The 25,358-nt window shown below is 40.2% G+C and overlaps 1 protein-coding gene across 7 annotated transcripts in view; it reads left to right on the top strand.

The window, feature by feature from the left end:
• Positions 1–25,358, top strand: part of LOC126384729 (galactosylgalactosylxylosylprotein 3-beta-glucuronosyltransferase 1-like) — a 69,146-nt gene that overhangs the window by 2,627 nt on the left and 41,161 nt on the right. The window contains exons 2-3 of one of the 7 annotated variants that reach the window (XM_050036005.1): positions 808–927; positions 1,857–6,601. The exons of 2 other annotated variants lie outside the window; for them this stretch is intronic. In XM_050036005.1, coding sequence (XP_049891962.1) covers positions 4,241–5,344 — 1,104 coding nt within the window. In that variant the 5' untranslated portion in view covers positions 808–927; positions 1,857–4,240 and the 3' untranslated portion in view covers positions 5,345–6,601. Of the gene's footprint in view, positions 1–752; positions 928–1,856; positions 6,602–25,358 lie in introns of those variants that run through there. 4 more of the 7 variants (XM_050035987.1, XM_050035980.1, XM_050035995.1 and 1 more) reach the window with 4 other exon arrangements.

Raw genomic sequence — 25,358 nt, 5'->3', positions numbered from 1 at the left:
GTTTTTCCTCTTCTTTTATCACTCTCCTTTTTGTGCATCCTCTCCTCCTCAGACAGATTAGCTCGTTTGCTTTTGGGAGGCCGTTTTTCACTTATCTCCAAACTTTGTCCGTCTGCCATTGTGCTCCTGACTCAACTATCTCATGCCACGGCCAGTTACTCATAAGGACCAGCTCCAGTCCCTGATTGGCTGACCGACCAGTTTGGCAATACATGACGCATTTCCTGCTGTAAAGCAGATTTTTTCCACGAAAATTCGTCCCCAGTGGCAGAAGCTTATTACAAAGTCACTAAGTAACCTATGTAAACGCTGATAGTCTGATTTTACTGTGTATACTACCCTGTGCAACCCACATTATTTTCATAATGATATATATAGGCAAAAATGCTGTCTGTTGCTTCTTTAATAAGTGCATAATTAAGCACTTATTACCCTAATATGGCATTTATATTAACTTCTTATAGTCTCATTAGCCCTATTCGCACGGGATTAGTATTATCTGGAGACCTCTGGTAATTTGTAATAATTGCAGAGGATGTCTGTGATCTTAATCCTGTGCAAATGCGCCATGTCTGTAATTTGTAAAGTAAAAATTCCACCGCAAGTTACCTACTATATTTCGCCAAACGCAGACGTCCCGTGATAATACTAGTCCCGTGCGAATCTGCATTTCAGTGATTGGGGGGTATTTTAGTTGTTGTTGTTTTTATTGTGCGCCTTTTTTCTACCTCTTTCCCGGTTGAATTATGGAGGCTGCGGTGGAAATTATGAATGACAGTTCTGACAGCATTTTAGGTGCAAATGCAGGAGTCTCATCATCTTGGTACACAGTATGGAGACCCATTCGCAGAAACAGCAAGCTCAGATCCATCAGAGGAGTGAAATTTTGGAAGATATTGAGATGGATGACATGCGTAGCAGCATGAGGTAAGGAACATTGCTGCTTTGACATTTTATTTACTGTTGCCATGACGACTAACACATACCACATTAAAAGTGATCATTTTAACACAAACCATAAGCTTTCCATAAACCTAACCAAGTGGTTTTTGTGCCTAAACCTAACGATACCCTAACAATAGCGTTGTTACAACATAAGCTTTTAACAGTGATGTATAAGGGTTTTGGAAAGCACAAATTATGTTGTCCTGGCGATACTGTCGGTTCAGCATGTTGGACAGAGCAGGTGCCGTATTCTGTGACCCATCAGATTATGTGACACACACACACACACACACACACACACACACACACACACACACACACACACACACCAAGGCCTACACTACATTTTTTTCCATCACACAACATTTTCATAGGCTCACAGGTTTTGGTTAACAGTTGTCAAAATGCGCCACACTATTTAAATACATTTTATGCTAACAACAGTGAAAATGGAAATACTGCAGAAACTATTCAGGTCACATAATCTGATGGATCACAGAATACAGTGTAACACCTGTTATAAGTCCAAAATTTATTTATTTTTGCACAAACGAGCCAGGGAATTCATATCATACTTCAAGGTTAATGTGAACAATTTTTACATCTTCTCACATCATCCTTGCTATTATCAAGCTATTAATTAGCTAGTAACTTACCGTCCTGCAAATGTGAGCAATATTGACAGCTATCTGGTTTCTAGTACTTTAAAGGTTGTGGTCCATGACAGTGTGTGCCTGTCAGGGCTAGGTTTGAATGTAATACTTACATTTATGATACTGTTCTTATGCCAACAGTTTTTCAGAACTTCCATTTATTATAAGGGATAAGGGATTTATTTACTTCAGTAAAATATCAACACTGCAAACTGACAACATGTTTATACTGACTGCCCTCCATTTTTTTTTCTATAGCAGATGCACGGTACATTGTAAGAACACCATGGGAGAGAGGCCATTCCTTCTGGGAAACAGAGGTGCTCCAGAAATTTCTGGAGAAAGACTGGTACCTCAACTTCAGAATGCCCTTGAGGTCTTCAACATACTGTGTGACCAGCTGCGCCCATACGTCAACCCTCAAACCACTAACATGCTGGAACCAGTGCTGTTAGAGAAGAGGGTTGCAGTTACCATCTACAGGCTTGTCAGTAATGTTAAGTTTCACGATGTTGCCAATCTGTTTGGTATTGGGGTCAGCATAGCCTGCAACATCTTCTGGGAAGTATGTGAGGCCCTGAGCAAACTCAGAAAGATTTATGTGAAGAGGCCAAAAACTGTCCCTGAAGTGAAAGCTATCGTGACAGGTTTTGAGAAGAAGACAGGATTCCCCATGTGCGCTGGTGCTTTGGATGGCACACACATCCCTGTCATTGCCCCACAGAGCTATCCCACTGACTACTACAACAGAAAAGGATGGTACAGTGTTCTCCTTCAAGGACTTGTAGACCACACTTACAAGTTCCTTGATTTCAATGTTGGCTGGCCTGGGAAGTGCCATGACGCATATGTTTTGAGTGTTCCTGTCTGTGCCGCAAGCTGGAGGATGGCACTTTTTTCCCTCCTACAATGCCTGCTTGAGCCGTGCACGCATCCATGTTGAGCATGCATTTGGCCGCCTTAAGGGTCGCTGGCGATGCATCATGAAGAGAAATGATTCTCAAACAAAAAATGTTAAATATGTTGTATCAGCTTGCATAGTGTTGCACAACTTCTGTGAGATGCAGAATGTTGCCTACCAGGAACCCCAGGAAGACATGTTGGAGCAGCCAGAGGCAGGACCAAAGCAGCATGTTGCACCTGATGTTCCTGCTCTCTCCCCAGCAGAGTGCATCCGGGAGGCCTTGGTAGCTCATATCCACACAATGCAATCAAGACCCATGTGAGACTGAAAAAAAACTCAATTTATTGAGTGTAGACCATATTTCTGAACTTTACAATTCACATTCAGTTTCAAATTCTTTTTTTTTTTTTTTTTTTTTTTTTTAATTTTGTGGGTTACTTTTTTTAAAAATTAGAACAATTTTGTTATAAAACTTTTCTCAGTTTACATAAAATTAAATACTTTCTTAAAAAAAACAAAATGTGCAAAAAATGCTTTCCTGTTCAAATAAAAAGGCACATTTCTGAGGTTAATACTTTAAATTCAGTTTCAACTTTGTTATAAAATAACTTGTTTAAACTTTTTCTCAGTTTACATAAATTTAAATACTTTGTTAAAAAAAGTGCAATAATAATGCTTTCCTGTTAAAATAAAAAGGCACATTTGTAAACTTCAATTTCAACTTTGTTATAAAATAACTTGTTGGTTGTTTAAACTTTTTCCTCAACACATAGAAAATGTGCAAAATATTGCTCTCCTGTAGTTGAGAAATAAATAACACCAAAAACAAAAAACAGTGAACTGTCACAACTTAGGACTTGCATTTTAAACAGTCAACCTGAATTTCTAATGTCTAAAAGACATGACAAGAACATAATGCTTTCCTGCACAGTGATTAGGCACAAATAAAAAACTAGTTGGGTGAGTCATTATAGTAGTGCACCAGATGTGCTACTGGAGCAGGGGGTCCAGGGGCTGTGGATGCTATGGGGCTTAAGTCCATGCTCTCAGCTGATGGACCTTGGTGAGGTGGTGGATAAGGGAAGTGTTGAGGCGCCATATAATGTGAAAAAGGGGGTGGGGGCCTAAAGCACTGAAACAGCTGAAGCATTAACTCTCTGTTCTCTTTTGCTTTTCTGTCCTCTGTTTCCATCCTCTTCATTTCAAAATCAAGACGTTTCTTCTCCAGCTCCATTCTATTTCTCTCCACCTCTTTCTCCCATTCAAGCCGCTCCTTCTCGTAGTCATGGGTGTTGTCATTTTGTGCGAGACGGTCCAGACCCTTGTCCAGTGCCTCCATTATCTGTGTTTTTCGCGCCTTTCTTCGGCGATGTGCTATAAAAACAAAACATTTTTTGAGCAAACTGAATTGATAAAAACTATAAACAACAGGAAAAATAAATGCAGCAGTGATTCAATTAAATTTCCATTCCCTCTGCAACAATTTGGTTCCTCAAAGATCAGTTTTTTAAAGATCAGTTTTGTTTATTTCAGCACATTTCAAAAGTGTATTGGATATGAATATGTGACTGAACTGATTCAGTCAGCATATTCACTCTGAAATAAGTGAATGTATGCAATATATGATTTTTTTTATATGAACTCATTACAGAAATGTTATTTCCAATATACAGTATTTGATTCAAATTTCACAGAATGATGCAATTGAACTTCAAATAGATCAATACATCTTGAAAAGATGGCGCCAGCGTGTGCGGCCGGCCGTCTGTCAGCTCTGCTGGGATTAGTGTTTGCAGTTGTATTTAATATTTTCTGTCAAGATGTGTCTGCTCTCCTGGTGTATGATCGCCAAGCACTTATTGATATTAAAACATCTCATGAGAAGCTGTTAATGTTTGATTATGGTGATCGGACCTCAAGCCCTCCACCATTCCTGGCGTCCATACCAGCTTACCTGTGTCGCTCACCTGTCCTCTGGAAGAGGTGCTCCAGAAGACGAGGGAAACGAGGGGGTGTGCTGGTGAGAATCAAGGCTTACCTGAGGGCCGGCCTAGGGACTAATCCTCATCGTCTTTCCAACGGATTGTCTGCGGCTTGCTGGTGTATTGGAATCCGGTGGATCCGGCCTATTGTTCCCCCTCACCTGCCTGGGATCCTGCCTCACTCACCGGTGGAGATTCCTCTCTCTAGGCGGAGCCGGGTGCGCTATGGCGGCGTCAATCGCAGGAACCTTCGGGCACTGGACCGCGCCGCTTTACCCGGACCAGAGGAAAAGGATCTTCACTTGGCTCTCTTTAATGCACGATCGATAGCAAACAAGACGTTTTTGCTAAACGATTTCTTCGTCTCACGTAAACTGGATTTTATGTTCCTGACGGAGACATGGCTACATGTTGGTGAGTCCACCCCACTCTCGGAACTTCTCCCTCCCGGCTGTCTGTTTCTCAGCTCCCCGCGATTAACCGGCAGAGGAGGGGGGCTAGCGTCGGTGTTCAAATCCAGCTTTCAATGCCAACAATCGTTACCTGGCTCCTTTTCTTCTTTTGAACTGCAGACATTTGTGTTAAACTTAACATCTCCAATTCTGTGTGCGCTGGTCTATCGCCCACCTCACCTCAATAAGGATTTCATACAAGACTTTGGTGATTTTCTGGCAGAAACAACATTGAGATATGATCGGGTTTTAATTGTTGGTGATTTTAACATACATGTCTGCTGTGAATCAAAACCTCTGGCCAGGGAATTCATGAATCTTATTGACTCGTTTAATCTCATCCAGTCGTGGTTGGGCCAACGCATGAAAAAGGACACACACTGGACCTTGTGCTGTCACTTGGTTTAAACTTAAGCATTACTGAGATTTGTAATACTCATATCTCTGATCACTTCGCTGTTTTATTTACTGTTACTGTGCCTTATTCCCATGTTAAACCGTGCGCTCCTGCGTGCCGTGCGCGCACTATTAACTCTTTGACAGCGTCTCAGTTTTCCGAAGCTTTTAATGTCTCTGGGCTCCTCGCCAGCGAAGGGCGCTGTAATCTTAGTACCGAAAAGTTTACAGCTCTTTTAAATTCTACATGTACTGACTTAATGGACTTGGTGGCGCCTTTTAGGATGAAACGCGCTAAACCACTGACTGAACCATGGCTGAATGACACCACCCGCACTCTCAGACGTGCATGTAGACGCGCTGAGAGAAAGTGGAAGAGAGATCGTCTTCAAATCTCTCTAGATATTTTAAGAAATAGTTAATCTGAATATCAGAGAGCTGTTAAAGCTGCAAAAACTAATTTCTTCTCAAACCTTGTGTCAAATAACAGACATAAACCTCAGTTTCTTTTTAATACCCTTAATTTGCTTTTAAATACCTGTAATTCTACCTCCATTGTATCTTCTCCTGCACTATGTGAAAAATTTCTTAAATTTTTCAATGACAAGATTTCTGCCATCAGGTCCATTCCCTCTCCTCTGGCCTCTGACCCTGTTGCTTCCTCCGTAGCCCCAGTTATTTTTGAGACTTTTGAGCAAGTGTCTCTTCCTTCTTTAACTAAAATAGTTCAGCAGCTACGGCCATCCTACTTCCCCCTAGACAGCATTCCACCCCGTTTCTTCAAGGATGTTTTTATCACGCTGGGGCCTTGTATTGTCGACCTTATAAATTCTTCCTTGATGTCTGGCTATGTCCCCGCTGCTTTCAAACATGCTGTGGTGCAGCCCCTCATCAAGAAGAATAATCTTGAACCTTCAGTTTTGTCGAACTACAGACCTATTTCTAAGCTCCCTTTTTTGTCCAAATTCTTAGAAAAGGTAGTGTATGAACAACTGCAGTCGCATCTGGACTTAAATGGCGTTTCTGAAAAGTTCCAGTCGGGCTTTAAAGCACGCCATAGCACAGAAACAGCCCTTTTAAGAGTCTTTAATGATCTGCTTTTAATTGTTGATTCTGGTAACACTGCTGTTCTGGTGCTCTTAGACTTGACTGCAGCTTTCAACACAGTAGATCATAAGATTCTTTTATCATGTCTTGACCTGTGTGTATGTATTAAAGGTACAGCGCTCAAATGGTTTGAATCCTATTTATCAGAAAGGAGTTTCTCTGTTCACATGGGCCAGTATAGATCTGCTGCATCCTCACTCAACTGTGGGGTGCCTCAAGGTTCCATCTTGGGCCCCATTCTCTTCTCCATTTATATGCTGCCCCTGGGCGCTATATTTAGAAAGTACAATATAACATTTCATNTAATGCTAACTAATTACCTTGGACGACGACTAGAAAGCACAGGACACCGAAAAGCATCGCGGCAGCGTCATTTCATAGGGTGCGACGAGTCCCCGAGCACATCTGTCTCCACAGCAGCCATAATCTGTTCAACAACTAGAATAATGATCGAAACTAGATGGCAATACTTCCTCAAAGTCTGGGACTAACGACAGTCTGGGAAGCTACTGACGGTAATTCTCCTTATAACACACTTCCTGAAACGCCCCTTAAAGGAAACCAGTGCCGTGCCGTAGAATCGAACAAGGGCTCTGAAGTAAACAAAAAAACAAATTAAAAATATAATTGTTACACCCACTACAGGTCTCTAGCATAAGTGATGACAGGAAATGATGTAAGGAAGAAAGTCTTTTTATCACAGAAATTTGACAAATGATCGTATCTTCTCCCACCTCACCCTACTCAGGATTTGTCCCGCAGGCAATCACTTACAGAGTAGGGGTTAAGTTCCCACATCACACCAATGCACACTGCAATCTGTAAGTCTTGCACTTGAAGTACTAACACATTTCCAAATTTCCATATGTGATAATCTTCACTGCAAAACAGCTCAACCACAGCACACCTGAAGCCTGCCCTGAGGGGTGGAAAGTAACGAGTTACATTTACTCTCGTTACTGTAATTGAGTAGTTTTTTTGTGTACTTGTACTTTTTTGAGTAATTTTTAAAATCAGTAATTTTACTTTTACTTAAGTACATATTGTTGGAAGTAATTTACTTCACTACATTTTAAATAGCTTCCGTTACAAAGTAAAAAAAAAAAATAGATGAACTTGCACTGCGTCTGCATGCCAGTAACCGTCCGTCTGATTGGCTCTGGACAACTGCAGCGCCAGAAGGTCAGAAACGTCAAGACGTTGGTGCCAGTGCCACAGAGGAGCTAACGTTAGCTAAAAGAGGATGGAGACGGATGGAGACGAGTGTGTGGTTGGAGACAAGTGTGTCGATGGAGAAGGGTCGAATTTGGGACACAGAGACACGCACAGAGAACGTGAGGCCAATCCCTGGCTATACTTAAAGGACTTTTTTGAGTTCAAGTCCGCGAATGAGAACAATTTCATCATGCAATGTAAACTTTGTATGCCGAAAGAGACGCAGCTATCCACCTACAAAAACTCTGCTTCCAACCTGCGCAAGCATGTACAGGTAAGATAACCTCACGTGAAGCTAAATAACGTTACATGCAATTAATCATGGATCCATGCAATTAATAACTTTACTCAATCATGGTATGCTAACGTCAGTGTTAGCAGCCAGCTTTATAGTGCTAGTTAACGTTAGCTTACTTGGTAGTAAAGCTAGTAAGCTTCATTTTAAACAATCAAATTTGACCCATTCCTTAATTTCACACAAAATTATGCTATTGCTATGATATGCGTTGAAATTGCTTATGAGTGTATTAACACATTGAAAAATGCACCAAAAAGTTATTAAGTTTTGGCTAATAAAAAATCTTCTAGTGTTGTTCTAATATTGGGTCTCTTTAAAATTAAATTAAAGAGTGTGGTCTAGACCTGCTCTATATGTAAAGTGCCTTGAGATGACTGTTGTTGTGAATTGGCGCTATATAAATAAATATTGATTGATTGATTGATTGATTGATATATTGGTGAATGTTTTTCATTCAGTAATCTTATATGCTGGATAAAACCAGGTGATCTGGGACCACACTTAAAGTCTGCCAGTGACCCATCCACGATATAGTCTACTCTTTCTACATGACACTTTGAAAAATATGAATTAATCTATTAATATAAAAAATATTTTAACTGTATGTTTAATGAAAACATGGTATTGATTATTTATATGACGATGTTTGTCCATGGAAGCCGAGTCAGACTCTTCTGAAGAAGAGCCCAAAGTCACCCATCAAGACATATTCAACATCCTGGAAGAAAACAACGGTCGTGAATACCAACTGCCTCCTCATCAAAGGTGCGCGTGTCACCTGTTAAACTTAATCGCCACAACAGATGCTGCCAAGGCAGAAGAACAGTATGATACATACAAACGGCTATCACGTGCAGCCTTTGGGAAATGCCAAGGACTGTGGAACAAAACAGGTCGGTCACACATGGCTGCAGAAACTGTGGAAGAAGAATGCAACCTCCAGTTCATACGGCCAAATCAAACACGGTGGAACTCCACATACATGGCTGTGGAGAGGATCATACAAATTATACACGAGAAGGGAGAGGGTGCCATCAGAAATGTCCGTGAGAAATTCAAGGTGAAAATGTGAGTACTCCTGAAATGGAATACATTATGTAAGCACTATTCACAGTTTGAAATAATGACTCTCTCACACATTCTCCATTACATTTTCAATTACACCTTTTTCCATAAAACACAGAGGGTGAATAGTACATAAATACACACACATTGAGCATACAGTCTGAATAGAACATGAGTGGACTTACTTGATATCATAAAAATGACCACAAAGTATCAATATTATCAGTAGTACTAGTGAGATGGGTAAATAAAGCATCTGATTGCTGGTAATCCTTAGTACAGAGTGGTTTGGCTTTGGGGTGTTGACTTGAATTTCTGACATTTTGTGAATTTTGGTTGTGGCAAACTCCTAATTTAAAACATAGTATTTATCTGTTTATATTTGCTTTATGTCATATAGGCTGAGGCCAGCTGAAATCACCTTCTTGACCCAGTACTGCATCGTGATGAAGCCTGTGACGAAGGCATTAAACATCCTTCAGTCAGAGACAAACACACACGGGATGGCTGCTGCCAGTGATCTTCCAGTTAGAAGCAAAACTCGGACGACTGGAAGTATCCTGCAAGTTGTGCCTACCACTAATCAGAGCCATTCAGGTTGGTGTCCAGAAGCACTTTGGTGGGATGATGGGAGACCCTGAACTGATAGCTGCAGCGATCCTTCTGCCAAAATTCAAGACCACCTGGACTGAGAAAGCCAACGTCATAGAAGCAGGTATGATTTTCATCACTTATTATTATTATTAAAGGTATCATTTGGATTATTGATGGGGGATGTATAAACTACATATAGTCAGTGTATCACCTACTGTAGATGCTGGTCACCTCACACAAAGTTTGGAGAAGAGGAATCTCCACTTCTTCAGCATAGAAGCAAAGCAGCGTACTGCTGTGCACAGGGCCAGCAGCAAAACATTTTTGCCACCTTTAAGAAGGCTTAGTCCAATATCATATATGCAACAAAATAATGAGCCTGTCTACATGAATGTAGAAAATGTTTTGGTTTTTGAAATGGCAACATCATGATGAATTAAGTTGCCACATAAATGAAAGCCTAAATGTCTGATATATTCTATGTGTTTTGTGTGTATTTGTCACTTAACACAGGTTTGGCCTATGTGAAGCACCACGTTGAGCTCATAACAGAGGATGAGATGGAGCATGTTGGCCACTCATCAGATGAGGACGATTTCTTCTCATCACTGAAGTCCAAAAAGTCAAAAGGCACAAGTGAGCTAGATGGGTTCCTTGCCTGTGTTTCAGACAAAATGGACCTACTGAACTCTTTTCCTCTCATCAGAAAGCTCTCTCTCAAACTCAACACTGGCCTGCCTGCTTCTGCTGCTTGTGAGCGCCTCTTCAGCTGTGCTGGACTGCTTTTCACTGCAAACCGAGCTAGAATGAACTCTACTAACTTTGAAAACCAGCTCCTGCTCAAACTAAATAGCAAGTTCACTGAGTAATTAAAATGAGGAACTGAAGCAGAGCAGGAGGAGAAAGAAAACGGTGTAAAAAGTGCTTCAAAAAATCAGTCAGAAATCCTAGAAGAAGAAAGAATTGGCTTTCACTTGGATATGGTTCATCCAGAGATCTGTGATTTTTAGACTTGAGGTTTGACTGAGTGTTTCTGGAGTGTTTTCCAGATGTTTTCCATATGTTTCATATCAGTGAAAAGACACAGAGCCGACGACTTTCACTTCAACTGAGTTTTGTTAACATTTATTTTCATATGTGGGATAACCTTGTTCTGCTTTTATGTCTTGATGAGCTAAAGACAGTTTCCTGTTAATTTTCTGTTCTTATACAGTGAGATGTGAATGAAAGCTCAGGCATGAATCAAGTCATGATTATTTTGCAAAATTTTGATTTATTTGTGCAGTTTTTGATACATGTGTATCTCTGTACACCTGAATATGCAACAGGTGCGTCGGTGCAACTTGAAAACAATGATACTATTTCTGATTATTATTTCTGACTCACCTGATGGTGCCGAGTCCTGAAAACCAGCTCCTGTTCAAACTAAAAAGCAAGTTCATTGAGTAATTAAGAAGGAACTGTAATCTGGATCTATCTGTGATCTATGTGTTTTCTTTAATAAAAAAGTGAGTTTGAGCTTTGTGTATGTTTTTGTACTTTTTTATTGCATGGGGAGAGATTATACACCCCCCCTAAGAAGTAACTAAGTAACTTTTACTCTGAGTACATTTTAAATTAGCTACTTTTTACTTTTACTTGAGTGGATTTTTACACCAGTACTTTTACTTTCACTTAAGTAAAATTTCATCGAGGTAACAGTACTTTTACTTGAGTAGATTTTTTTGGTACTCTTTCCCCACCTGCTAAATATCAGAGCTCACCTTGTGGCTTTGGTTCAACAGTAGGTGGAGGTGGAGGTGGTGCTTTGAACCCAGAGTCTTCACTGGCTGCATCATCCTCAGCATCATTTTCCCTTGAGGTGTCTGACAGAAGCTCAGTGCTCCCAGATCCACCTGCTGAGCACAGACAAAATTGGGCAAGGTCACTCAATAATCATCTGATGATTCTTCTATTGTTTTTTCATTGAGCTATAGAAGATAAGCTACATAAACAAATAAATTAACAACACAATATAGTATTACAACATTACACTGTCTACAGGCCTACTGTAAAATATTGTTGTACTTACAACACTCAGATGCCTCATCTTCTGAACTCCCCCCGTTATCCATCCTGATTTCCCCGGTGTTGTTCATAGGTCTGCAACCTGAAAACACAATTGAAAACAAAAGTAAAGCTAACGTACTTTACAACAGATTAATAAGTGGCATTTCGATAACTTTAAACATTAGTGAAATTGCCATTCTGCTTGTCAGGTAGCAAACCGTTAAACATGTTAAGAGCGTCACATCATTACGTTATCATTAACGTAAAGTGAAATTAACATTAACACTAGCATAAACTAACGAGCTAACCGCTAGCCGCTAGCAGCTAACTTGCTAACAGTGTCGCAGGTGGACCACAATTTTATGACTGAATTTTATGACTTACCTAAAACCGCGTTGAGTTCTTCAAAGTAAGGACACTTAATGGGCTCTGATCCGGTCCTCTTGTTGTTTTTGAGGCAGTCACGGTACTTTCTTCGAAGGTAGTCCAACCTTTCTCTGACTTTGATCCAATCTCCGACGTCCTGTATAGACGGGCACCGGAGCAGGAGTTCTTTGTGGATATTTTCCCAAACGGTGTGATTGTGCACCATTTCGTCAAATTGCCTCTGGTAATGTGGCTCACCCCACACAGCAATTAAACTCAGCGTCTCCTCGCGCGTCCAGTGTCTATTTTTCTTACGTGTAGCAGCCATTTCGCTTTGCCCTGGCTCAGCACATGGATGTGACTCAGCAGCATGCAGCAGCAGCGGATGTCTTCTTCTTCTTCTTTAGATTTTATTGGTGGTTGCAACTCAGCAGGGGATGTTACGATGTGCACAGCTTTGACATCATATCCGGGCCGTAATGTCAGTAAATTCGAGAGGGACCCAGCTGCAGACATGATGGCGGACATGGGCGCCGGCATATATCCAATCCATACCGGAAGTCCATACCAGAAGTTGGTCTGTGTGTATTATTCGCCTAAGAAGAAGAGGTAAAGGACAACGGAGAAGACAAAGAGAAGAATGCAAACAATACACGCACAACTAAGAGAAAGAGCGGTAAGGGAACAAGTCTTTTAATTATTAGAATTAGACAACTTTATTGTCATTGTACATTGTACAACAAAATTCTGTTTGGCACTTAGCACTAGCAGTACTAGGTAGTAGCTAGCACTAGCATAGACTACCAAGCCGCTGCGTTTATACGCGCTGTCATCTTCATTATCTTTTAACACGTGTGTTATATTCTCTAAGATGCAATTCTACGTAATGTATCGAATCATTAGGGGGACGTCTATGTGGGGAATCTCGGCATGCACAAATTACTACCACCGGATGGTGGGTTTAGCTACATTTGTAGTGTAAAAACAAGGGCATGATTGGTATTAACTTAACGTTAGCTGCTCAAGGTCTGTTGTGCTCCCTTTCATCAATGTCTGTGTGTAAACAGTGTTAATGTTGGTCAGAGACTATTACTGCCGTCGCTTGATGTGTCGGTTAATTTAGATGTGTAGTTTGCAGCGGGGTTAATATGTGTTCCTCTGCTTTTTGGTGTGTTGTGGTGTAAAACATCTGTGCACACACTCACTGCACACAAGCCATTTTTTTTTCCAATTTTTGGTTCGCCTGGTCTCCTTGTGTATTAATGCCTGTATAACCTCAACCCTGCACTGCTCAATCAAGTTATATACAGCTTTTTTTTTCCTGGAGATATTCTATAAATAGTAACGAGAGTCGTCTAGTGGTATATGACATGAGTGACCCCCGAGGGTTAACCGGGTCAGATAAATAATGTATACATAGCCCCAGGTGTCTGCAAAAAATATATACATACATACATAAATAGCTGTAGTGCCTCCTCCACCATGAGTCCTTTAGATCGGTAAAATATGGTTGATGTAGATCGGTAAAATATGGTTGATGTTCAGTATGTTTTCCAGCTATCAGTGTTGATTGACTTCTCCTATTTTCAGATGCACCCCTCTATTTTGAGTGACAAAGCCAGTCTGGGGCACCCAACCCTTTCACCATCCGAGTTTGGGTGTCCTCTCTGCCCCAAATTTAAAACCAAAAATGAGAGTGCAATCCAGAGGCACCTGAAAAACCATACGGAAAATACAGTTCATTTCCATGGTATGTTGTTGAGAAGTGTCTGTTTGATATCATATACATCTACATTTAACAGTAATGTTTAATGATATTTGTTTGGGACAAAACAAGACATTTTAGGCTGCATCTTGGGATCTTGTGATTTGTGGAACAGTGGTTGACATTTTATACCATTTACTTACATTTTATAGACCAAACAAATAGATTATTTTACTGTTTTTCCATTTTTTTTCTTTGTTTTTTTTTTTCTACTTTTGAGATTGATATGGATATCTGGAATAAAAACTTGTTCACAAAAAAGAGAACTCCAAGTCTACTTCTTTATGTTGCCAGTGCAACAGTGTAATATTGTGTTTACATGTGTTCCTGAAATATAATAGAATACATCTGACAATATGACAATCTAATTATTACGTTCATTTAATAGTTAAATAGTTACAATTAACCATACTGATGTAAGAGTAAGTATGACATTTGTTGTGTCCATGGTTTTCAGTTGTTTTGAATGACCTGATAGTAATCTGCATGTTGCAACTGTAGCCCAATAAATGAAAGTGCTCACCTTATTTAATCTTTGTTAAAAATTAATCCAACTAAAATTCATGTGTTTGCTAATTTTCTGCAATTTTTGTGGGTTTAACTTGTTGAGGTCAATGTTATTCCAAACAAAACATGATTGTATTTAAAATAATTGTTGAAATAATTGTATTATTATTATTATTATTATTATTATTATTATTTATTTTATAATATATATATATATATATATATTTATAATTGTTGGTTGCTTCAAAGTTTGTAAATTTATTGCTGAAATAAATAATATAAAAAAGACAGACTTAAAAACCGACTTCTGGGGAAAAAAAACAAAAAAAACCCCTGACTTCCGGTATGGACTTCCGGTATGTATGAAACTTCCGGTATGGACTTCCAGTATCGTAGACACTAAGAAGATTAACTTCCGGTATGGACTTCCGCTATGGATTGGATATATGGCCGCGCCCTTGTCCGCCATCTTGTCTGCAGCTGGGTACTCTTGGTAAATTCGAGTAAAATACAGACTTCGCTTATCCCGTGCGAAGGCACCGCAAGAAACACAGACGTGGGGGGGTAATTTACAAATTACCAGACGTCCCCAGGTAATACTAATCCCGTGCGAATAGGGCTATTAATGTTAATAAACACCTTATTAATTTCATCTTAAAGGGTCTTATAGTGTCTTATAAAACAGGAATAAATGTGGTTATTATTCTATTACCCCTAATTAACCCCTATAAATTATAATTAATGTAAATAGACATCTTATTAATATTTAGTATAGGTTTATAAACTGTTACCAAAGTTTCTATTAAGTGCTTATAAAGCTCCTATAAGCAATAATAACTCAGTCAGTTATGCTGTAATAAACACTTAGTCTAGTTTTACTAATGTTAATAAGCATCTTATACCGTCTTATAAGTGTTCATTAACTGTAATTGTTTTGCTTATTAAGCATTAATTAGCACTTATTATAGTACCTTAATATAAAGTCTTACCAGACTAAATTTTACCCAGGATTGCCAAATTTCTTAGTTTTGATGCAAGTGTTTGATGCAAGACTATGTGAGCCATACATCACCTCTAGTGGTTTGTCCACACTCTCTAAGTTTGAACAGATCATTTTGGTCTTAATTCGGTTGAGACTAAATCTTCCACTCCAAGATTTGGCTTTCCGGTTCAAGATTTCCTGTTCCACTGCTCCTTGGATTTGGCACAAGATAATTGACACACTTCATCAAAGACATCATCATAGAGTTCATAATAGAATGTCCGGAGCGAGAGGTGCTGCAAGCTACCATGCCAGTAAGTTTGCAGTTTGCAGTAAGTGTGGACTGTTATGAAGTTTTCATTGGAAGGCCTTCAAATTTGCTGGCAAGAGCACAAACCTGGTCCAATTATAAACACCACAACAGAGTGAAATTTCTCATTGGTATTGCTCCTCAAGGATATGTCACATACATCTCTCGTGCTTGGGGAGGGAGAGTGAGTGACAAGCAGATAACTGAAGAGAGTGGTATTCTGGAGAATTTGTTGCCGGGGGACAATGTTCTGGCAGACCGTGGCTTTAACATAGGTGAAAGTGTAGGATTTTTCTGTGCTTCAGTGAAGATGCCTGCTTTCACAAAAGGGAAGGATCAGCTATCTGCATATGAGGTTGAACAAACAAGAAAACTTGCTAATGTCTGTATTCATGTGGAAAGGGTCATCGGATTAGTGAGAAGAAAATACCTAATTCTGCAGAGTAGGGCAATACTGGAAGGAAGGCAACTGAAGCGCTATCTTACTGTCAGCAATTTGCAGTGAGGAAACACCAGAGACTGGATAAAAACAAATAAATAAAAGGAACTAAAAATAAGTAATTAAATAGAAAAATAAATTAATAATAATAACAATAATTAAAAGATGACTTAATAAAAATAGTTCAAAGCAAAGTTAAAAAGTTAGCATTAATATGAGAACATAAAATAAACAACTAAAATGATACAATAAAAAGGCTAAGTAAACTAAAAGACTAAATTAAAATATATAATTAAGAGGAAATGATATAATAAAAACTATAAATAAAATTTAATCAAAAGCCAGGCTAAAAAAGTGAGTCTTTAGTTTGCTTTTAAAAATGTCCACACTAGCAGCTGCTCTCATGTCTTCAGGAAGGCTGTTCCACAGGTGTGGAGGATAATAATAATGAAAAGCTGCTTCACTGTTAGTTTTTGTTCTAACTTTAGGAATTAATAAAAGACCTCTATTTGAAGACCTGAGAGTTCTGGATGGCTCATAAGTTAAAAGCAAATCTGATAGATAAGATGGACTAAGACCATTAAGAGCTTTAAAAACCAATAAAAGAATCTTAAAATCAATCCTGAAGCACACAGGTAACCAGTGCAGAGACTTTAAAGTTGGTGTAATGTGAGCTCTCTTTCTGGTAGTACTTTACTTGGTAGTAATAAGCATGGTTCTTGTCCAATTTCACATCATCCCTTTCATTGACGAGACAGAAACCCTCATCTCCAGCACATGGGTGTAGATTGACCTCATCCTGTTTGCTGTGTGGACACTAGAGGTTCACAAAAGAAATGAGGCACTTTATCTGCATGGCATCCTATGTTGAAATTTACAGTCCAAGTTTGTTTCTCTTACGTACATGCACCTAAAAAAATGTTGTGTAGTAAAATGGACAGGCTGCTGAGATTAATCTCATCATGATGACTTTTTTCTCGTCATGATAAAGTTTTTTTCTATATGCCTGGTCCTAATATGCGGTCGTATTTGGGTAGTACATGTTCATACTGAAGAAATAACTGGTACCTTTATCTCACAAATCCCAGGTCCATGGCATGCGCACGATACGACTCCATCCGGTGAGGCTCCCATGTATGCCCACGTTGGATTCAGCCTAAGTCCTCTGTCCATGCAGTAGAAACCCTCATGGTCCAGACTTCACAGTCTTTCATACTGTTTTCTGGCTGTTGCCTCATATTAACATCCATACCTGTAATGCATAAGAGTAATACCAGAAAGAGAGTTGCACAACCAGAATTAGTTACTGATTTCTAAAAAAAAAAAAGCAACCGTTCTAGTGTGCTGGTTTACATCATCCTATTCCTGACCTCAAAGCTTAACCATACTGCTAGTCAGCCCTCTTTGCGTCATATGTCAATTGTGGATGTCCTTACCTAGCCCTCAGTTTTCCCTAATCAATACCTTGTCACAGCTGTAGAGAACTTGTGTGCCTCTGGGTAGCATATGAACTTGACCAAGGACTTTGATGGTTGTGAGAGACTAGTCTGTAGAACCTGCTTCAGTTTAGAGGCTGTTATTCTTCCTGCTCTTTGGCTGAACCAGGGTTTTGATGAGCTTTGTCATTTGGTCTCCTCCTCTACTGCGTGGGCCTGGGACTGAGTAAGCTCTTCCAGTCTGAAATTCTCGCATGCTTTCTGCAACTCTGTTGGAAGTAGCTGCAGTGTCTCTGGGGTCCTATATGCAGTTAGCGGTTTAGGTAGTTTGCATACAGACTTTGGGACAAATTCTTTGTAATATGGGGCCCTGGACATTAGTGCTGCACTTCTTGGGGAGTTTGTGTGTAAAGCTTTGAAAAAGTCTCTGATCCTCGCTTCACTCTTGGACACTGGACTGTGGGACTTTCTGTTTGTTGCTCACCTGCAAAAATGGGAAGAGTACTGACAAATTTACCCTGATTACATTTAAAAAAAACAAGACGGCAATCATTGCGAGCTGCTTTGGATCCGAGCTTGCCCAAACACACGAAATAGTTATACGCCTCCAGACTCTTGTACACCTTCATTTGGCTTATGGTGTAGTAGGAGGTCTGGAGGACGAGGTAATTTGTGATGTCTATCGCCTCCACACCAGGCAAGTCGGATAAAAGATATGAAAAGTCGCTTTTCTTCAGCGTGTATGGATTGTATCCTATTTGAACTTCGCGCGTCATCAGAATCACATGACTGAAAACCACCAATAGAAATAATGCGCTGTAGGAGCAAGTGGCACTGTACCAAGTCGCTCCAATCAGCAGCAGCAGTCAACGCAGCATCTATGTATATATGGCTGAAACAGTCCAACGTGAAATCGTTATCACACACGAAGACATTTTTGCCAATTGAAGCCAGGACGTTTCCGTCATAAATAAAATGAATCCACTTCGCTCTGATGTCCTCTTTAGCTGAGGGGCAATGTAATGAGGAGTGAGCATTTGTGCATCCAACAACAGCACAGCTGTGCTTAGTTTTTAGGACCGAGGTGAAGTTAGGTTGATGTTGGATATTCAATGGATATTCGCATATTCATTTTGGTTTCAACAGGGATTTCCACCTCCCTCTCATTGGCAGAAAACAATGAGCAACATACACACACACACACACACACGCACACACACACACACACACACACACACACACACACACACACACACTCACAAAAACACACTTTCTATTTTATAGAAATTTCCAAAAAAATTGATTTGGTTTTCTAGAAAAAAAGTCTTTTTTCTTCAATAGCTTTAACATTACTGGACCCAGACACCCCACACCAATGTAGAATGGTTCAGCCAAGTGGGCCTAATAAGGCACACCTCTTTTTAAATGGGTTTCATTCTCTTTCTATTTTATACAATTTTTTTAAACAAACGCCATTGGTTTTCTATGAAAAAGGGCATGAAACCCATTTATAAAGAGGTGTGCCTTATTAGGCCCACTTGGCCAAGTCATTCTACATTGGTGTGGGGTGTCTGGGTCCAGTAATGTCAAAGCTGTTGAGGAAAATAGACGTTTTTCACTGAAAACCAATGGTGTTTGTTTAAAAAATTTCATATAAAATAGAAAGAGCATGAAACCCATTTAAACAGAGATGTGCCTCATTAAGCTCACTTGGACAAACCATTCTACATCGGTGTGGGGTGTCTGAGTCCAGTAATGTCAAAGCTGTTGAAGAAAATAGACTTTTTTCACTGAAAACCAATGGAGTTTGTTTTTAAGAAAAATTGGTATAAAATAGAAAGAGCATTAAACCCATTTAAAAAGAGGTGTGCCTTATTAGGCCCACTTGGACAAACCATTCTACATTGGTGTGGGGTGTCTGACTCCAGTAATGTCAAAACTATTAAATAAAATAGACTTTTTTCGCTGAAAACCAATGGAGTTTGTTTTTTTTTAAAAAAAATGGTATAAAATAGAAAGAGCATTGAACCCATTTAAAAAGAGGTGTGCCTCATTAGGCCCACTTGGACAAACCATTCTTCATTGGTGTGGGGTGTCTGGGTCCAGTAATGTCAAAGATATTGAAAAAAATAGACTTTTGTCACTAAAAACCAAATTAATTTTTTGGAAATTTCTCTACTTATGAGAGGGAGGTGGAAATTACTGTTGAACCCAAAATGAATATGCGAATATCCATCCAATATCCAACGTCAAACTAAACTAACTTCATCTAGGTGTTTTAAGGCTATGATCAGGGGCGGCGCCAGGAATTTTGGGCCCCATGAGAAAAAAATCACATTGGGCCCCCCCTGCGCAGCTGTGGTCACCACATCTCTAGGACCTAACTGACCCATTAAAAACTTCACATAACTCTAACTTTGAAGGCTTGCAACTGTCTTGCTTCTTGTAGTTCAATACTACCAGTACAATATTTACTGTTAGTGAGTTGTACATGCAACAGTCTACATACAGTATACATCACTATTTGATGCAAGATTAAAAGGCACCATAAAAAATGTCTTTTACAGTCTAAATGTAATTTTAATTATAAAATCCCAAAATGTAAAATTGTCTTAACATTAATGATAGCCATAATTCAATCTAAATGACAAAATCTAACTGGATTATTTTATTATTGCCTGTAACTTTAATACAGGCTGAGTTAGATTACTTAATGTTTCCAACAGTCCAGCATCCAGTACAGACAGTTGTAGGCTGTTTTTGTTTCATAATAATCATTACCTGGAAAAATAATTTGTTTGAATTTCTGTCATTAAAAAATATTTCATTTTCTTTTTTGTAATGGTAAAAAAAGATCAAGAGAAAGTTATGGGGAGACAGGGCTGCTGCTTCTGACTCATCTGTTGTTGAGTCTGGTAAAATGGGCAGGGACAACTGATTTAATATGAATATCTTGCTAAACATTTACCTGCACTGATTAAATGTAGGTTAAAAAGGAGTGAAATGTAGGCTAACACTAGTCAGTAGTTAGCTTACGTCACTATGGACATTAAGCTAACAGGTTCATTTCTACCACTCACAGACTATAGGCTACCCACCTTTCTTGGAGAAAAACTGGGTCACATATTGACACCCTTTCTTTTGCCTCTCCTCTCTCCTTTCTCTCTTTCCTTTTTTGAAAACCGGATTTTCTGTTAGTACTAGGTAGCATGATGATGACTGTAGTGTTCTAGTGCAACTGCTGACTGCTACTATGCTACTACCAAACCATTTAATGCAGATACAGGGGGGTGGTCAGTCAATATAGATGTTTACTGTTTGGTCAATGGGGATTTTTAACTTTTACTGCCAAAATCAAGTAAAAACAAAGAGATCATTGATTTTATTACTATATTTGAAAAAAAAAAATCTTAATGATGATGGTATAATAATAATTTTATATTTATTTTTACCTATTTTTTGGAATTGTCTTAACTTTCCCCCCTATATGGCGCCACTGGCCGTGATAGCAGTCCGTTCATCGCTTACGAGAAAATACAGATGGTGTATCTTTCGCTCAGGTAGCTCTCTGTTCGTGGGTGGGCAGTACTATTACAATTAGCCGGCTAGTTACGAAACAAGCTGGCCGAAATCTGAAGGGCTCGTTTAAAGACATATTTTCTAATATAGGGAGCTCCCAAAAATTGACTTGATTTTCTAATTTCACGCTTGATGGGTGGGCAGGCACCCCAGATACCCAAATATGTATACAAGCACTGAAAAAGTGATTTTTCCATAATATCTCCCCTTTAAGACTTGTGATTACCCAACAGAGGATCCGTCTCATGAAGAGACTCCTGAAGAAAAGGGAAACAAAAACACACATAGTCGTTAGGGCCCGAGCGACGACGAAGTCGTCCGTGAGGACCCTATTGTAATCGCGCTGTTTATTATTATTATTTATTTATTATTAGGGCCCGAGCACCGACCGAAGGCCGGCGAAGGCCCTATCGAAACTGTTCTGTTTATTATTATTATTATTATTATTAGGGCCGGAGCACCGACAGAAGGCCGGCGAAGGCCCTATTGAAACTGCTCCGTTTATTATTTGGGCCCGAGCACCTAGCGGTGCGAGGACCCTATTGAAATGCAAGGAATGTTTATTAGGGCCCGAGCGACGACGAAGTCGTCTCTGAGGACCCTATTGTAATCGCAGTTTATTATTATTATTATTATTATTATTTATTAGGGCCCGAGCAACGACGAAGTTGTCCGTGAGGACCCTATTGAAATTGCGCTGTTTATTATTATTATTATTATTATTAGGGCCCGAGCGACGACAAAGTCGTCCGCGGAGGACCCTATTGAAATCGCGCTCTTTATGAAGGGCCCGAGTGACGACGAAGTCGTCCGTGAGGACCCTATTGTAATCGCGCTGTTTATTATTATTTATTTATTATTTATTAGGGCCCGAGTGACGACGAAGTCGTCTGCGGAGGACCCTATTGAAATCGCGCTGTTTATTATTATCATTATTATTATTAGGGCCCGAGCGACGATGAAGTCGTCCGCGGAGGACCCTACTGAAATCGCGCTGTTTATTATTATTAGGGCCCGAGCGACAACTTGGTCGTCCGCGGAGGACCATATTGAAATCGCGCTGTTTATTATTATTATTTATTTATTATTAGGGCCCGAGCGACGACAAAGTCGTCCGCGGAGGACCCTGTTGAAATCGCGCTGTTTATGATTATCATCATTATTAGGGCCCGAGCGACGACTTGGTCGTCCGCGGAGGACCATATTGAAATCGCGCTGTTTATTAGGGCCTGAGCGATGACGAAGTCGTCCACGGAGGACCCGATTGAAATCGCGCTGTTTATTAGGGCCCGAGCGACGACGAAGTCGTCCGAGGACCCTATTGAAATCGCGCTGTTTATTATTATTATTATTAGGGCCCGAGTGACGACAAAGTCGTCCGCGGAGGACCCTATTGAAATCGCGCTGTTTATCATTATTATTATTATTATTATTATGACATTTCGTGTCCTAATTTCGCCCCTTTCCCAAATTTCAAAATGCTTCTAACTTTCCACATTCATCCAGCCACATCCGAAATTCGATATTTTTGGGCGGTTGCACATGGTCGGCGCGAAATGCCGAAATAGCGCCCCCTATAAATTTTCAAAATACCCTCCCCATTGGGGTTAGTTTGTCGTAGGCAAACGAAATTTGGTACACACATGTATCATACCCAGACGCACAAAAAAGTCTCTTAACATCATGGTAAAATCCCAACAGGAAGTCGGCCATTTTGTTTTGAATTTTTTCATTACGGCGATTTCCACAACTTACATTTGAACGAACTTGTCCTAGGGCTTTTGCCCGATCGACTTCAAATTGGCTACAGATCATCCTGAGACCATGCTGATCAAAAGTTGTGCTCTGTATGTCTGTAGGTCAAAAGGCGTGGCTGCTAGGGCGTGACAAATTTTGGCGACGTTTCATTTTCTCGCCATCGAATTTCGAACGGCTGTCACGCCCACATACTTAAGCAGCATGCTTGAGCAGCTTCAAACTTGCTGGACATGATGATGGCTCCTCCCCAAACGCCCCGATATAATAATATCCCACCTTACTCATAGTGCCCCCCGGTGGTAACAGGAAGTGACCAGTTTTTACTTTAACATGTACTGATGCCACAAACTTGACCGCATCAACTTCATTCCACTTCTAATGCACGCAGAACAAGTTGGTGAAGCTACCTTATGAACGCTGTGATGCTACGTCTAATGGTGTCCATGTGGCAGCGTGGCGACTATCGATCCCTCGCCACTAAATACGTTTGGCTTTTTGATGGCTTCAACGACCTCATATCCTCATGAAAATTGATACACAGGTCAAAAATGGTGAGCTCTTACATCTGATAGGGACGTCACCCATGGGGGGGACAAAATGCCTCTATAGCGCGCCCTTGTAATTTTCAAAAACCCCTCCCCATAGGGTTTTTTTTGGAGTAGGAACATGAAAATTGGTACACATATGTATGTTTTCCAGACGCACATAAAAGTCTCTGCCACCAATGGTCTACTCCAAACAAGAAGTCGGCCATTTTGATTTAAACTTTTCATTTTGGTGGCGATTTTGTGATTTCCACAACTTTGTATTTTAACGAACTCCTCCTACAGATTTTGTCCAATCAACTTCAGATTTGGCATAGATTATCCTGAGACCATGCTGATCAAAAGTTATTAAAAGCTTTTCTCTATATCAAGGGGCGTGGCCGATATGGCGCCTCCCTCGCCACCTGATACGTGTGGCTTTTTGATGGCTTCATCGACCTCACATCCTCATGAAAATTGATACACAGGTCAAGAATGGCGAGCTCTTGCATCTGATGGGGTGTTGCCCATGGAGGGGACAAAATGCCTCTATAGCACCCCCTTGAACTTTTCAAAAACCCCTCCCCATAGGTTTTTTTTGGAGTAGGAACATGAAAATTGGTACACATGTGTATGTTGTCCAGACGCACATAAAAGTCTCTGGCACCAATGCTCTACTCCAAACAGGAAGTCGCCCATTTTGATTTTGACTTGTCATTTTGGCGGGATTTCCAAATGTTGTATTTTAACGTACTAGTCCTAGGGATTTCATCCAATCGACTTCAAATGTTTTACAGATCATCCAGAGACCATGCTGATTAGGTTGGCTGTAGGTCAAAGGGCGTGGCTGTTATGGCGCTGCCATTTTTGATGCATCGCCATGCATATTCAAGCAGCTCTTTCTCCCACATACTTCATCCAAACTGCTTCAAAATTTCTGTACATGATAAGAGCCCCACCCTCAACGCCTCCATATGCTCAAAGGCAATCTTGCTCATGCTGCCCCCTTGTGGAAACAGGAAATGCCCTATTATACATTGACATTGTCGGATTTGTTAGAAACTTCACGTGTGATGACGGTCCACCCCTGAACGCACCTGCCCACATCTGCTTACGCTCGTAGCGCCACCTGGTGGATGAACGAAGCATTGCGTTTTTTTGCTCGTGCCAGGTTTTTTCTCCCTTCTCACTTCGCACCACAGCCCCCGCATGCCTCAGGCCTCCGCGGTTGCATGGGGGAGCGTGGGCCCGATCACAGCTGCTTGCAGCTTTAATTGGAGATTGTATTGTTGTGATCCCATATATTTGTGATTTTTTTGCTGTAGATTAAAGGCTGCAGGGCTTTTGAACTGCATCAAACAGCTGACTAGCGCTAAGGGCGAACATGCAGACACGTACATTGTGTGATATGTCAACTATAGCATTTCCTTTTTCAACCTTTATCCACACAAAAGCTTATATGGCCCAAACAAATATCCGCTAAATCAGGTATATCCTCAGGCGAGCTGTTGTATTGTTTTTTACAGGGGTCCTCAACATTTTTGGGTCAAGGACCCCTTAGCTGAAAGAGAGATGGAGCAAGGACCCCTATTACATATATAGTATTAAACTGCATTGCATATTAAACTGGGCAGACGGAGGGCCATGTCAGCCTCAGGCTACAGTCTTAACCTGTATTTGCTTTTCGAGTCGGTGAGGAAGGGAACTCCACTTTCACAAAGATAAGTTGTGACAAAAAGCAAAAAAAAGTGTTGGATTCATATAAATGCGTATTTTCAGATATGTTAAAATGTTTGAAAAGAAAACAAAAACAACATTTCCACCAGTGGCGATTGCTCTAAGACTGCAAGGGAAGCTCAGCTTCCCCTAAAATGTCAAAAAATAAGTGGTCAAATATGTACTGTTGTGTTTACATTTCATTGACTAAATATGCGCTAGAACGCGTTCAACTTTTGTTCATTCAGTCAGCTACTTATCACAGGTCACTGACGCGACTTTCTTCTCATTCATTCCCGTAGCGTCACAGTGCATT

The sequence above is a fragment of the Epinephelus moara genome, chromosome 3, assembly GCF_006386435.1.
Source record: "Epinephelus moara isolate mb chromosome 3, YSFRI_EMoa_1.0, whole genome shotgun sequence".
In the NCBI taxonomy this organism is placed as follows: domain Eukaryota; kingdom Metazoa; phylum Chordata; class Actinopteri; order Perciformes; family Serranidae; genus Epinephelus; species Epinephelus moara.
This window is presented reverse-complemented; position numbering and strand designations above follow the sequence as displayed.